The sequence below is a fragment of the Rhizophagus irregularis genome, chromosome 29 (assembly GCF_026210795.1).
Source record: "Rhizophagus irregularis chromosome 29, complete sequence".
Taxonomy (NCBI): domain Eukaryota; kingdom Fungi; phylum Glomeromycota; class Glomeromycetes; order Glomerales; family Glomeraceae; genus Rhizophagus; species Rhizophagus irregularis.
Window position 1 is genome coordinate 3,125,232 of NC_089457.1, and position 16,037 is coordinate 3,141,268.

A 16,037-nucleotide genomic window follows, 5' to 3' on the forward strand; every position below is an offset into this window, starting at 1 on the left:
TTAATTTAATTTAATTTATTTAAATATAAGATAATAAATGTAAAAATTATTATATATCAGCCGCGCAGCCCCCGACTAAAGGAATTTAATTTAGCCAACTGGTAATTAATTCCATAGAAGACATTTAGAACAAAGATTCTATTACTAACCTTATTTGGCGCAAGATTATTAAATCATTTATTTGTATTACAATTTCGTAAACATAACCCAGCCCGATCGGCAATATTAATTAAAATTAGTGTACAAGCTGTATAATACCGGAATTTTCGGTGTTGATTAATAATGTATATAAAGGCATGTTAAAAACTTAAAAAAAAGCCTTTTTCATTAACGATTAATTTTCATCATGTCTTCTATTCGTAAAGAATTAGTTTATACTGCATTGAAAGAAGCAGATGCTTTATCAGATATTAATATTTATCATGATTTAACAAAAATGCATGAATTTAGACAAAATACCATTCTTGCTGACAAATCTCTTAATGAAGAAGAAAAATCATATGCAATTACAATATTAATTAAAGAATATGATTTTGATAAAATTATTTATAATGTAGGACCAAAAAGAATTTGCGAAAATTGTCATCTAGAATGTTTAGCTACATCATATTGTGAACAATGTATAAGAAATTATTTGAAATCAAATTTTTTAAATTGGACATCCGAAAATGATATTATTGATAAAATAATACAGAAATGTCAAATGGAAATAGTTAGCCCAGAATATGTAACTGAATGGATCCCATATAATAATTTGCAAAATATTAAATATTTAACAAGAGGTGGATATTCTGAAATTTATATAGCAGATTGGATTGGCGGAAAATATATAGAATGGGATTCTGAACAACAATTATTAAAGAGAGATCGTACACATAAAGTAGTACTTAAAAGGTTGGACAATATTGAAGATACCAATAAAAGTTGGTATGATGAGGTACTGGACAAAATACATAAAAATTTAAATATGTAAGATAATAATTTTCTTTTTTAAAAAAAAACAATTCTTAATAATTTTAATAATTTAATAGGTCGTATCACATTTAACAATAAGCAACAAATGGAGTAGCATTGTTCATTGTTTTGGTTTAACTCGAGAACCCTCAAAAGGTGATTATATGCTTGTAATGGAACAATTAGATACAAATTTAAGAAATTATTTAAAACAAAATTATAACAAACTTACATGGAATGATAAAATTAAAATAGCTTATGATATAATTGTTGCACTTTATTATGTTCATAAGGAGGAATCGATTCATAGAGATTTGCATTCAGGAAATATATTATATTCACAAAATAATGATTATTGGTACATTAGCGATCTTGGATTTTGTGGTCCTGTTAATAAACCATTAGGGGCCGTATACGGAAACCTTCCATATATAGCACCCGAAGTTATTATTGGTAAAGAATATTCTTATGCATCAGATATTTACGGTATTGGCATGCTCATGTGGGAGATTTCATCCGGACAACCTCCTTTTACCAATTTAGATTATGATTATAATCTTGCAATGAATATTGTTGATGGTATGAGACCAATGATAGTATCAGAAATTCCTTTAGAATATAAGGAATTAATGGAACAATGTTGGAATGCTTATCCAAAAGAAAGACCTGACATTAAAATTTTAAAGAATAAAATAGATTACATAAAAAAGTCTTATTATCATAACGAAACAAAGAATATTGTCAAAGACAATATTATTAAACCTAATACTGATAGCAACAAAATATATACAAGTCAAGTTTATGAATTTAAAAATTTTCCGGAACCGAGGAACGCAGCAGAAGGTATGAATAACATTCATATATACAATATTGATATCATTATTTTATCTAAAATTTATAATTTTATTTTTCAATTAAAATTTATAAAAATTAGAGGAACAAAAAGGTATTTATTTACATATGCTCAATTCGAATTCGATGTAAAAACCAAAATATTATTTTTTAATCTTATATTGTTGTTGAAAGAATTTCATAGTAGATACAGTTTTAATATTCCTGAGAATAGTAAGCATTTCATTTAAAAATATTTTTAAATTATTAAATAAAATGTTATTAATTACTTTATTATTATTATCTTAGTCGATGATTTCAATAATTCAGGTAACAGAAATAATATTAATCTTAATTTATATTTTCAATATAATAATAATTAAGTTAATTTCTTGATAAATTTAGATAAAATTATTGAATTATACAAAGAATTAAATTTGAATAATGCAAACAATTCAAATAATGGTAAGTAATAACAATAAATATGATTTTATTAATAAAAAAAAAGTATTTAATTTAATTAAATATGAATATATTTTTAGATATCCAAATTGATTCTGAAAGAGAAACTATGCAACAAATAAAAAAGATAAATATTAAAATTAATGGTATGTAAAATAAATTACATACAATTTTTTATATTATAAAATTAATAATAAAATTTATCTCTTTATAGATGATGAAGATGCGTATGATGATGCAAATCTTCATTCAGAAGAACAAGATGAATTACAAATTTCTGAGTTCGATTAATAGATAATTAATATTTAATCATTTTATGGATAAATTATGATATATATATATGATTTATATGGGATCATAAGTTCATAACTAACTATTATTGTTTATTTATTAAAAGTAACTATATTTTTATTTATATTGAATTAATTATAGAATTCTCATCTTTCATTACATTTTAATATTTTCTTAAAATTATAAGATTTATAATATCGCATATAATTTCAATATGACAAAAGTAAACATATTTCGCAAAGTGTTATATCACGTGATTTTTCGCAGAAGATCTGTGGATCTGTGGAAAGAATTATCTAGCATAAAAGTCGTTTTCATATGTTAATTAACGGTTAAATTTAAGCAAAAATCGCACAATTGTGAGAAAACTACATAATACTAGAGAAGGGAATGACTCATTATATATAAAAAAATCGTATGATATATGTAAAAAGACCCAAGGAAAAATAATATGCTAAAATATTATATCTTTAAACAACACCACATTTCACGCGCGTCAGATTCCGCTTTTACATGCGAATTTTGATAACTTTTTTATTATATTATTATATTTAAATATCAACAAATGGCTTATAATGATAATTAACCAACTCCAAATTACTAAAAAAAAATATTTATTAATTATTTAATTGTCAATTCGTTTAAGATTAGCACAATTTTTACTTTTTTAGCATTATTTGTTCGGGGGCGAAATTTAACGAAAATTGTATAGTTGGTAATAAATTCACAAATACTAAAACTGCGATAACTCAATATTTTTTAATAAAAATCATATGATATATGTAAAAAAAAACTCAAGGAAAAATAATATGTTAAAATAATTATAACATTACTATAGAAAAAATGACTTTACATTGTAACGCGCATCAGATATGTATTTTACATATACGATAGTGCCGTTCTTAGACGGATCGGCAATTAAATGAAATAAAGTAGTAAATAATTAAAAGTTAAGCTATTTTACATACTTACAAAAAAAAATATTAAACATATTAACATTATATTGCTATCTTTTTGATTAAAAATTTTATTCATGAAAATCGGTCATATCTGCTAGGCATTTAAACATTTATTATTTGGTTCCATAGATCACTTGTTTCAACGATTCGTTATCGAAAAAAATGCCATTTGGATCATACTTTGCACGGACAGCCTCAAATTTTTTGGCACGTTCGCCCAACTGTTCATGTAGATATTGAGTAATATTCGGCACATATTCCCAAGATTTAGCCCAATGCGGTCTAGTATGATCATCAAAAGCAAATAAAATTAGATTCAAGTGCAAAATAATCATAGAGTTCATATATTAATTTCTTTTACCTCGCATTATATTTTTGCATCCATCTTTGAGCAAGTTCGATCGAAAATTCCTTAAATAATGGTGTATCTTTTATAGATAAGACTTCGATAAAGAAATAGTAGGCATCAGGATCTTTATCGTATGCGTCTGACAAGATAGCGCTCGAGCTTTTGGTGATACGTATTTCAACGACTAAATTAAGAGGATATTGTCCCTTCTTCGCGTATTCAAAAATCTATTGATAATTCGAGATTGAGGATAAATTTAAAATATAACATTGTACAAGCCTCAAAGAAATTAAAAACACATACTCTATTAAAAATGTAATCAATTTCCGTTATGACATTTTCAAAGTCTTTATCGGCTTTAATTGCAAATTCCAAATCCTCGCAAGGTAAATTATCAATTCCTGCCTGATAATGTATTGCATCAGGTGCACTCCATACGTCATTATGTTCTACCAACTTTACTTTTCCAGCTAAGTTGGCGATTAATGGAGTCTTTTCCGGGGAATTTAGAATTTCCTGATAAAAGTGATGAGCTATTTTGGTAGATGCGTCTTGAGCGATACGAAGGAAAAGTTGCTGGAGTTCATTTAAAGTGACAGGATCAGTAGACTTTGTCCATCGTTTAATCCATAGTCTTTCCGTTTCTTTTGATATTAAATGATCTTTTGTTAGTGTATTAAATGGCCAATAGAAAATTTCAATTCCATCCGAATTTTTCACAAGATCTCTGATAGCGGCTGAATCAAACTTAGACTTAAGCGGATAAGTGTCAGTCATTCGAAGATCGTACATTGGTTCAACACGTAAGGTTACCCTAGACATGATACCTAATAAACCTACGATAGATAATGTAGAAAGTATTAATTTCTATTGAGCTTACGCCTGCAAATTAAATGTAAGCGAACCACATGAAACATTGGCTTACCTAAACTGACACGTGCAGCCTCCATTTCATCACGGTTCTTTTCATCTGAAAATTCATGTAATTCACCATCGCCAGTCACGATTTGTAAACCAACAACTTGATCAACGATTGTTCTCGCTTCAAATTTAGCACCATGACTTCCAGTTGCGACAACACCTCCAATCCTTACATTATCAAGGACGGTCATAGAAGTGATCGTCAATGGTGGATTATTCCTCTCGAGTGCTTTATCGATTTGCGAGATTTGAGCTCCTGGATTATAAAATTAGCATTAGTATAAATCAATCTGGCTTATTTCACGTTCGTTATAAGTGACGGTATCAAAATAACCGTAAAGGTACATTTATTTACAACTTACCAGCTTCAGCATGAACCACATATCCATCATCTCTCTTTTCAATATCAATTTTATCCATATTGTTTAAAATCACTAAATAATCATTTGTCATTGAAAGCGAACTCCAACTATGACCTTCAGCAGCACATCGAATTTTCTTTCCATTCTTTTGTGCACTCTTTACATAACTTTTTAAATCTTCAACGCTCTTTGGGTAAAATATTTTATCTGGTTTAAACGAAATATTTCCTGCCCAATTATGCCAAACGGTTTCCCCAGATTCATCAGATTCATTAACAAGAGCTGTAGTATCTACGATCGCTCTTTGTGTTTCTTGTCTTCTTGCACGTTTTATAATGGAAGACTCTTGATCTTTGAGAGAATCAAGAATCGTATATTCGAAATTTTTGAGTTCCCTTACTAGAAATCCTTCCATATTCAAAAATGATTTTACTTTTAACAAAAACGGAGTAAACAATACTCTTTTATACTTTATGAATCTTTTTTAGTCTTCTATTTTTAGTTCAATGGATTTGTTACTCCGATACGCCATTATAAATGAATGTTGGTATTGATTGGTTTTTAAATAGCCATTTGTTGTTTTTGATTAAAATATTATATGGTAATTTATTTCCTCTTTTGTTATTACATCAAACATAATCAAGCAACACATTTATTTTTCGGATTGTTTATTATTTAAAAAAGTACGCCATAGTTTAAGCTAAACTGTAAATAATCTAATAATATTTATGCTTAAAATAATCAAATCGAGTAAAATATTACTTTTAAACAACCATTTTTTTGTTTTACATATTTTGACATGGTATACTATATATGGTAGTTCAATTTATTTTAAATAATTATTTAAAAAAAGTTAAATCTATATCACATGTTCGAATTACGTAAAAAATACCTATTTAAATAGCTATTGTAGCTTATGTGTGACGATCATAAAATAGAAAATATAATCGGCCTTTCATTTATGGTAATTTAAATAAGAAACGTGACAACATAGGGCGTAGTTAATCTACTGTACAACGTCACATTTTTTTGCGAATCATTGATGTATTTTCATACACTATAGATATTATAAACCTTTATTAGCTATTAAAGACCAATATATAATTTTAAATTGTCATCCTGAATTAGTTTACCTAGAGCTTTAAAATCTGGGATTCCTCTTGAATTCATCAAATTTACGTCTCGAACTTCTTTCGAATTCAACACCACCGGTACCCTGCAAAAAAAATCGATCCGTTTTTTATATTCCGTCTCTTTTCCGTAAAGGGCTCATATTTCCGGAATTAATAACCTTATATCCCGGAATTTATCGAATTATTTACATTTTCGTGAATGGATCCGTGAAAGGCTGAAATAACGGATAAAATTTTTTATAGGGGTACCACTAATTGTTGTACCGCATATTCTCAATAATCAAAATAATCAACCAATTTATACCTATCCGTGTTACTATTTTTAAATTACCAGATAGTTTAAATAATTATTCGATGATGAGAAAACAAATGGCGAAAATAAAAATAGTAATGATATCATCGTTTGAAAAAATAACAGCTTTATAATAATTTAATTTTTATTCATATTCCTGTGTACAGTATAATATTAATATTTCATTTAACCATTTTCGATTCCTCTAAAAAAAAAATGAAATTCTCCTAAAAAACGATTGCCTAAACTTTTTTATTCTGGAGATTGGCAGGCACTACAAGATAATAAAATAGAACGAAATAACATTAATTCATACACTATTATACGAAGATTTCGGTATGGAGAGATTTGGTAATCATGACGCCTCTAGGATGGCAAGAGGGTTGCGGTAGGTATGGACGTACCATTGCACGAAAATCCCGTTAAATCCCTTGAGGTGAAGTGGTGAGAGGAAGAGCAGAGAAGGAGTGGCTTGCCAAATTTCAATGTATTTCTTCTTTTATCATGTAATATGTTCTTTTACAGTTAATAAAGAAATGCGTTTACTGTTTTTTTTTTAAAAAAAACATTAATTATACAGTACACCAAATTTCTCTAAGGCGCAGCAAAAATAAGTAAGGATTAAAATTTTAAAATAAATTTTAATTAATTTTATTGTATTTTGGAATGCAAATTACTCAATAAAAGATTATTCTATTTTAAAAATTCAAATAGAAAAACGATTTGATTGTAAAGGGCAATTAATCATGAGTATTAATCTAATTAATTTATGGATTCATTTGATTAAAAGCATGTAAGAAAAATGTTGAATGATATCATATTGATAATACACAAAAAAAAATGAGTTAGGGATCGGACATATAAAGATTCAAAGCCACACACAATGTAGCCCTGTCGGTGAATCGTTTGTCGATGAGATAATTGTCGGTTAACATATTGTAGAGTCACATAGTACTTTTCTCAAGACACAAAAATGTAATATAACTTTAGTTAGTTTCACAAACCAAATTGATGTAAAACGAAAAAGAAGCCAGCGGCCTTAGAATGACTTTGCGAATTTGCCGTGGTTTTTATTTTTTTTTAAAAAAAATTTTTTTATCCGATAACATTTCATACATATGTAAAAAACAAACATTAGTTCAAAATAATAAAAATCAATAAAATATAATTGTCTGAATAGTGAGTACCGGAATAATGAGTATCAGGAATAATGATTTCGATTTAGCACTGTCGGGATTTTCATCCCCTGTACTTTCCTTTTTTGGATGAAATCATCATCTTGATAATCTCACTTAAAAAAATTTATTTTATTATTACTGTCTAGAAGTAAGTTGTACAAAATACTGAATAATGTATTATATATATAGGTAAAACAGTATGGATCCAAAACAAAATTGGTCAGAGGTACAGTACATGGGCTCAAGTTTCGGCCTATACTGAATTTAAATGTAATAGCTACGAAAGATGTTTTATCACTAGTGGAGACTCATCTGCTCATTATGACTTCCATTTTACTATACCTGATGATCAAAAAAGCTTTTACCTTAATTTTGAACTTCAATTCTCATTTGAAGAAAACAAATGGCGTGGACCATTCGATATTCGATAATACCAATGATATCTATTGGCACCTTCATGGTTTCCTTAATGATTGGAAAGTTCAATCATACACAATTAACATAATGATAAATATTTTTTTCTCAGATATACATGAATATGTTGTCAAGTAAATAACATAAAGCTTTTGCCATCAACAGTTCAACCATTTGTTGCTCGAGAATTTTAAAGTAATGAAAAAAATCCTGACGATATTTATATCTATTTTTAAGAATAAACAGAGTTTAGACAGATTAAACGTCTTGAGTTCTTGAACTGATTGAAACGTAATTTCTTTGTTTTGATACGTTAAGAGACCCATAATACCGTATTTATAAATCAATTTTCGCTTCACTCATAATAGATGTTAATCGGGAGATGTAAATTAAATCAGAAAGTGAATTGTCATGTGATCATCATGTGACGGTCCTGATGTTTAATTACATTTATTATATTTATTAAATATATGAGATTTGTTAAACTATATATATATTTATATATTAAATTTATTAAACATAGCAAATATTTATTATATGCAATATTTTTATTATAAATATAGGATATTTTTGTAGTAATGTTTCTTTCAGATAACGAAAAGATAATAAAGTTTTATTTAAAGTAATAAAAGTGATTGAATATATATGCTGATGCTGTACTACTGTACATGTCTGATCAGATGTTTGTTATACAGTTTATTATTTATTTACTGTTAATACATATACCTTCTGCTTACATAATTAAATTATTTGCTTAATATTTTTAAGCGTAAAGAACTGACCTAACAGTATGATGCACATTACTTATTGTGCATAATATATTCGGGTCTGGCTCCATTTCACCGACAATCATTTCACCGACAGTTTTGAAATCCTAATCCACTTACCCTAACCTAATAGGCTAATACTAACCCTAACCCTAACCTAACATTAATCCTAAATTCCCTTGTTGGTGAGAATGATGATTGTCGGCAAAACATTTGTCTGCGAATGACACTGTCGGTGAAACGTCTGTCGGTAAGATAATTGTCAGTGAAATGATTGTCGGTGAAATGAATGCGACCCATATATTCTGCGGTAGAATACATTAAACTTCTAGAAAATGATTATTTTTACCATTATATCAAGCACCACTAGTACTAATCCTGTAAACTACGTGATCATACACTGCTATTTTTATCACATATAAATACATCAAAATAAGATTAAAACTTATACGACCTTTACTGTATTATGAATTATTCAAAAACGACTTTACAGAAACTTCAATATCGTAGCGATGGCTTGCATATATGTAATTTCTTTACGATTACATAATGTGGTCACTATGTATTTATAACGCAGTTACTGCGCATTAAGCCATCGCTACGATCTTGAAGTTTCTGTAAAGGAGCAGCCTACGACAGAAAAAGGAGTGCTGATTTAAGCTATTAAAAATTGAAATGCGATTCCTCTTGTTCATTTGTATAAACAATCAATTTATGTGATATCGATAATAGATTAAAAATAAAAGAATTAACAATGCGAAGCATCATATGGATAAATATACAAGAAACGTATTGTATATCACTACGAGCTCCTGAATATTAATAAAATCCTAAATACATTATTTGTTTTTTATTTAGCTATACCAATTCCTTGAATATCTTTGGTGCAAATGGAATTAATTTTCTTGTATATCAATGCGCATTGCCCTCCAGACATAACATGATATCTGGTACTAAGGAGTTTGGCAACATATGATCAGCTTACGATAATCTCTAATAATAACATTCTCCATGATTATATTTTATTCATCATATAATCTCACTTTTTTATTTTATTCAACTGCTTTGATTTCATTCTTTTTCATTTTGATAGCAATTTCCAGGATTTAAAATTGCCAATTTCAGCTGCTTCTTTATATAATTCAAAGCTTTGATTTCATTTTTCCATTTTTAAACAATATCCAAGATTATGTATTAAATCAAGATCACCCTATTCAACTAACTACTTTAAATAATTCATGATGATATAAAGATTTTGAGTGAAAGCTACCATTTATTTGCATTTTTATTCTTCTATTTCATTGGTAATTTGAATGAATGACAAAGGTATTTGAAAGTTAAAGAATAATAACAAATAGATTAGTGGATTATCAACAAAAGAAAGGGAATATCAGCTGAAGATAATGCATTGAATAGTAATGAATGACTCAAGAGTTTTTTATATTGAAGTTATTCAATTGTTAATGTGGCATTCTGATGCTTAGATTGTAACTTTGCATTATATATTTGGTGCTTCTGGACATTTCTTGTCAAGATATGCTTGCATTTATTTAAAAACAGCTTGTTGAAAATCTTTAAATAAAATTTACATAAGGATGTGAGTCAACATTTCCATTTCTACTCCTAAAATATTCCAAAACAGGACTCTTTTTCTTGTCTTTTTAATTATTTTAGTATAGTAATGTATAAGAAATTGACTGTTTCTGCCAAGTAATAAGAAAATGGCAAATTGAAAAATGATAACAAAATTGTATAAAATACTTAATAAATATATAAAAAAGTTTATTTAATAAAATTTGATTTGATTTATAATAATATTCAGTACAATTAATAATAAAAATAAAATTTAATAATGAAAAATAACTGCATTTAACATTTAGAAAATTATAAAAATGCTAGATAATTTCATTTTTTTTTGTAAAAAAAAAAATTAACAATAAGTTACCATTCCCACTTTCCACCTTTCTATTTATCTCCAATTTAAAAACCATAAATTCTATAGTATAATATCACACTAAATTTTCATATTTTTATAAGAATTTTTTTAAAAAATTTTAAATTTCATAAATTTGAATAAAATCTTATTATTTTATAATATTATCATAATTAAATTTGGGTATGTTAATTAATAATATGTAATTTTTAACTTACTTTTTTTAGGTTTTTTTTTTGTTAATCTCGTAATGATATCTAATTTTTTTTAAAATATAATATAAATTATAAACATTACAAAGAAATACTACTGGTAAAATATAAATAATATTTACCTTTAAGAACATTAATACTTGAGCAATTTCTTTTCTTTTTTGAATCATTACTTACACTATCTATAGTTGTACATAAAATTATATGTAAATACTTAAATCCATAACAATAAAAAAATATTCAATAATATTACCTTCATCTGGTATCTGTTTTGGTTCATCATTATTATTATCATTCTTGACATCAATTGGAATACCAAGTATATCTTCAATATCTAAATTATAACAAATAAAATTATTCAGCTTATTAAATAAAACATTTTACAAATGTGATGCTATAATTATATTTACCATCAGGAATTTCTAATTCGTCTTGATCTTCTGAATGAAGGTTAGGATTGTTAAATATTTCATCATTATCTGTTCATTTACAAAAAAATTAATTATAAATGTCAATTAATGGGCAAAATAATTTATAGAAACATCTCAGTTACCTTCAATAATATTTTTTGGTATAGGAATATCCTTAAAAGTATAAAGTTTGCTGCCAATATTTTTTGTGTTTAAAGTAGAATTTACATCTATTAGGTCATTAACCGAATCTTCTGATTTCTGGTCAATTTTATTCTCATAATATGATCTTTTAATTTCTCTTATATCATTTAAAAGTACATTAATATCAGGTCTTTTTAATGGATTAGCATTCCAACATTGCTCCATCAATTCTCTATACCCTGAAGGGGTTCCCAATACTGTTTCCGGTCTTTGCCCATTTACTATTCTAATTGCAAGATTATAATCATGTTCATAACTACTAAAAGGTGGTTGTCCAGATGAAATTTCCCACATAAGCATACCAATACTATATATATCTGATGCTGAAGAATACTCTTTTTTGTATATAACTTCTGGTGCTATGTAAGGAAGATTTCCATATATACTATTCAATGGCTTATTAGCGGGACCACAAAATCCAAGATCACTTATATACCAAATCTTATTTTTCTCTAAATATAATATATTTCCAGAATGCAAATCTTTGTGAATAATATTTTCTCCATGTATGTTGTGAAGTGTACTAATTATATTAAACGTCATCTGCATCCTTTCTCCCCATTTTAATTGCTTGTGATTTTTTTGTAAATATTTTCTTAAATCCATATCCAATTGTTTCATTACAAGTATATAATTTCCATACATTGAATCTTGAGTTATACCAAAATATTTAACAATAGTCTTCCAATTATTACTTGCAATGAAATAAGATTTCGCCTAAAAAAAGGTAGGAAAAAAATTCGTCAATAAAAATATGTTTAATATACACATGTATTTATGTATATACGTACTTCTTCAAACCAATTTTTGCTTGCATTTTCTATGTTTTTCAATTTTTTTAGAACTACTTTACTTGTACCTTTCCTCTTTAATGATTGGTTTTTAGAATCCCATTCATAATATTTTCCATCCTTCCAATCTGCTGAATAAATTTCTGAATATCCACCTTTCGTTAAATATTTTACATTTTCTAAGGAATCATAAGGAATCCATTCAACTACATTATATGGAGTAAGTGTTTCCAATTGACATTTTTGAATTAATTTATCAATATTATCATTTTCAGAAGTCCAATTTGAAAAATTATTTTTTAAAAACTTTCGAACACAATTTTCACAATATAATGTAGCTAAACATTCTTCTTTGCAATTTTCGCAAAATCTTTTTGATCCTTCATTAATAAGAAGTTTAGCTTTATCCCGGTGTTTACTTAATATTCTCAATATTTCAGAAGTTTCTTCGCTTGTAAGAGTTTCATCCGAAAAAATGGTTTGCTTTCTGAAGTCGAACTGTTTATCAATATTATTATGAATATTTTTATTTATTAATGCGTCTGCTTTGTTAATAGCGGTACTAACTACTTCTTTACGAATAGCCATTGGTTTGAAAGAACTTTAGTATTTAGAAAAAAAGTTTGGTTATTACGGAACATTTCCGCCGAAATGTCAAATGATTTAATGTTTTTGTTTCACAGTTCATTCTAATTAGAACATGATCCGCATTTTGCCAATCATAAATGAATTGCATAAATTACACATTCCATTACAGTTTTAAGCGTGTTAATCATATGTATCACAACATTACATTAACGTTATAAGTAATAATATAATTTTTTATTACGTTATTCAAACGTACAATGCTTGAAACGCAAAATTTTTAATAATAAAATATCTTTGTTATTATAATTGTTTAATTTGAATAAGTAAATATTATACGTAATTAATTACTAAGTTTTAATAAAGACTAAAAGGAAATTATTATAACTTATTTCTTTGTGATACAACAATTTGGTATAATAATAGTATTGAAAATATATATATAATATTTATACGGGTAAAAATAACTATTATTTATTTTTACAATAAAATGTGAATACATTTTATCTTCTAATCCTACTTCTAGAATTTTTAATTGAATTTAAAGATATGTTATCTGTTATATGTATTATTCTGGTATATTAGGTGTATTATACTGTAAAATGTAATTAAATTGATAATTATTATCGTTGTAATAAAGAATGAAATATTTGATAAATTACAATCATTTAAATTCGTTAAAAAAGGCTGTTTGTCAATTATATACCGGCTGTACGACGTGGATGTCGGTACAATTCGTATTCCACTCACACACTCTCCTTTTGTTACTCAAACAGGCGTAGACTTTTCTAACTTTAGCGGGTCAGTAAACCTTGACTTTTTAATTGCATATTCTTGTGCAGAGGTATAAAAAAATATTTTTGGTTATAGGACTATAGGTATTATTACTATTATTATTAAACTAGGAAGTTTTGATACTGGATTGTAGAATTTGTTCAGAAATAAAATATTCAAAATTATTTAAACATTCCTGATAATATTAAAAAAGCAATCTTCAACATTATTAATGGATAGTAGTATCCTGACTTGTATCAATTTATTTTAAAATAGTTATTAAATTATTATTAAAAATAGTACAAGAATTACATCGTTCTTTTACAAATTCTTACAATTCAAAATTATATCGTACAGCACCGCATGCAATAATAGTATCCCCCTTTAAGTAGTATCGGGTACTAAACTACGAATTTCGATATTTTGAATAGTATCCGGCGCTAATTTTGGCCAAAATTGATATTTGGTCAAAGTTATTTCCTGCATAGTACCCTCGGGTACTATTCAACTAACTTAACTTACTTGGAATTCTAGCCTGTATGCAGCGCTATACAGTAGTCGCTTTCTTCATTTACAAAGTAGTATAATATCAACTTCACGTACTTTTTTTACAAATTGAATTGCGAATAAATGTGTTATGCCACAAATCTTGCATAAATTCAAGAGGCCGGGATTATCGACTATTTATAACACTAACCCCAATTCCCTAAGCTAAATTTACAAATAAAGGCGTTAATATCAGATATGTATAACGCCATTTTAAATTTATTTACATCAATATAAATTACTATAAAAAAATAAATAAATCGTTTCCAAGATGGAAGTTGATTACATCTCAATCTGAGATATTCATATACAACTTTCCTGGAATTTGTTGTATCGCCAATAACTTCATTTTTCTTCAAATAAATTTACGATATTGTCCGGATCAAATTTGGCAATTTGTCGCCATTCTTCACATTCTACAACGCTAAAAGGTTATGATATTTTTGACGTATTACGTCGACGCATTACGTCATTTAGATTTTAGATTAAATATCACACATTAATTTTAAATACCTATTGTTTACTAGTATGCTTTTTATATGGAACATGATCTTGGACGTTTGTATAATAACACAGTTATTGGGTACCCTAATTACAAACTAAAAAATTTGCAATAATCTTTATCTTATAAATTTTTGTTCGTATAAGTATCTAATAAGAACAGTTAATATTAATTCAAAATAAAATTAAAATGTTTCAATATTTTTAAAGAACCATGATCGGGTATTTGTTCTTCTGAATGAAAATATATTTCACCTTTAAAATAAATAAAGTAAAATTAGTAAAATTAGAATTTAAAATTTATAGATTATTTAACTCGCCATCGGTACTTTTTTTATATAATCACTATGAATACCATCTATTGTATTATGCAGTAAATTTTAAAAAATATATTTTATTGTCATATGTTTCAGGAAATTGTCCATTCGGAATATTGGAATTCAGGATATTGAAATTCAGAAGATTGGGATTCAGGATACTGCTGGAACTCGGAAACTCGGATTCATGAAATTGGACTTCAATGAAATTGGAATTCGGGAAACGGGATTCAGGAAATTGGATGATTCAGTTCGGAAAATTGGCATTCAGGTAATTAACTTCAAGAAAAGGTATATTCGGGAAAATGGTGTTCAGGAAATGATCCGACAAGGTTTTTTAATAGATGGTATTCATTAATGCTCCGCACGAGCCGTCGAGCCGTGCCAGCTCGAGCAAGCTCGCGAGCCAGGTATATTGAGCCGAGCCGAGTCGCAGCTCGCAATCAATTTAGCTCAGCTCGTTCGAGTCGAGCTTCAATGCAGCTCGTTCGAGAGTCATGAGCCGGCTCGCGAGCTCTGAAATTAAGAAAAAATATTTGCGCATGTGATCATCAGCTGATCATTTCGCAAATTCTATTTACTGCATATATTACTAAATCTAAACAATACAAAGATTTTAATCATTATCAAAGGAAAAAAAATCAAATTAATTTATACTTGGGAGAAAATTTCTCGGTATAATTTCAGTATTTTTCAGTTATGATCAATTTTTCTTGACATATCGAAGTGATTTTTCAGATGATTGCATCACCTTTCTTCCCAAATTTTATAAAGTGAACCATTCTAGTTGAATGATAAATTGTTTAACAAAATTCAAAAACAGCAATTTATGCAATTGGGATTCGGGAAAC

At 27.3% G+C, this 16,037-nt stretch overlaps 4 protein-coding genes across 4 annotated transcripts; 2 read left to right on the forward strand and 2 right to left on the reverse strand.

The window, feature by feature from the left end:
• Positions 1 to 1,517: 1,517 nt before the first annotated feature.
• Positions 1,518 to 2,538, forward strand: OCT59_020022 (uncharacterized protein; the record flags this gene model as incomplete). The annotated part of the gene is made up of 7 exons (XM_066143909.1): positions 1,518 to 1,533; positions 1,889 to 1,900; positions 1,981 to 2,019; positions 2,095 to 2,115; positions 2,191 to 2,250; positions 2,328 to 2,393; positions 2,462 to 2,538. 7 exons carry the CDS (start codon positions 1,518 to 1,520, stop codon positions 2,536 to 2,538), a joined length of 291 nt encoding a protein of 96 aa, XP_066005613.1.
• A 714-nt stretch (positions 2,539 to 3,252) lies between these two features.
• OCT59_020023 (uncharacterized protein) lies at positions 3,253 to 5,575 on the reverse strand. Its single transcript, XM_025319479.2, has 5 exons — positions 5,130 to 5,575; positions 4,772 to 5,023; positions 4,150 to 4,682; positions 3,859 to 4,073; positions 3,253 to 3,779 (listed from the first exon to the last, which is right to left on the reverse strand). Exons 1-5 carry the CDS (start codon positions 5,542 to 5,544, stop codon positions 3,611 to 3,613), a joined length of 1,584 nt encoding a protein of 527 aa, XP_025173732.1. The 5' UTR covers positions 5,545 to 5,575; the 3' UTR covers positions 3,253 to 3,610.
• Positions 5,576 to 10,663: 5,088 nt separating this feature from the next.
• OCT59_020024 (uncharacterized protein) lies at positions 10,664 to 11,837 on the reverse strand (the record flags this gene model as incomplete). The annotated part of the gene is made up of 5 exons (XM_066143910.1): positions 10,664 to 11,103; positions 11,181 to 11,240; positions 11,312 to 11,392; positions 11,469 to 11,537; positions 11,612 to 11,837. 5 exons carry the CDS (start codon positions 11,835 to 11,837, stop codon positions 11,039 to 11,041), a joined length of 501 nt encoding a protein of 166 aa, XP_066005614.1. The 3' UTR covers positions 10,664 to 11,038.
• Positions 11,838 to 15,083: 3,246 nt separating this feature from the next.
• On the forward strand, positions 15,084 to 15,687 carry OCT59_020025 (uncharacterized protein; the record flags this gene model as incomplete). The annotated part of the gene is made up of 3 exons (XM_066143911.1): positions 15,084 to 15,091; positions 15,283 to 15,477; positions 15,531 to 15,687. The coding sequence occupies 3 exons, from the start codon at positions 15,084 to 15,086 to the stop codon at positions 15,685 to 15,687; spliced, it is 360 nt and encodes a 119-aa protein (XP_066005615.1).
• Between the last annotated feature and the right edge of the window lie 350 nt (positions 15,688 to 16,037).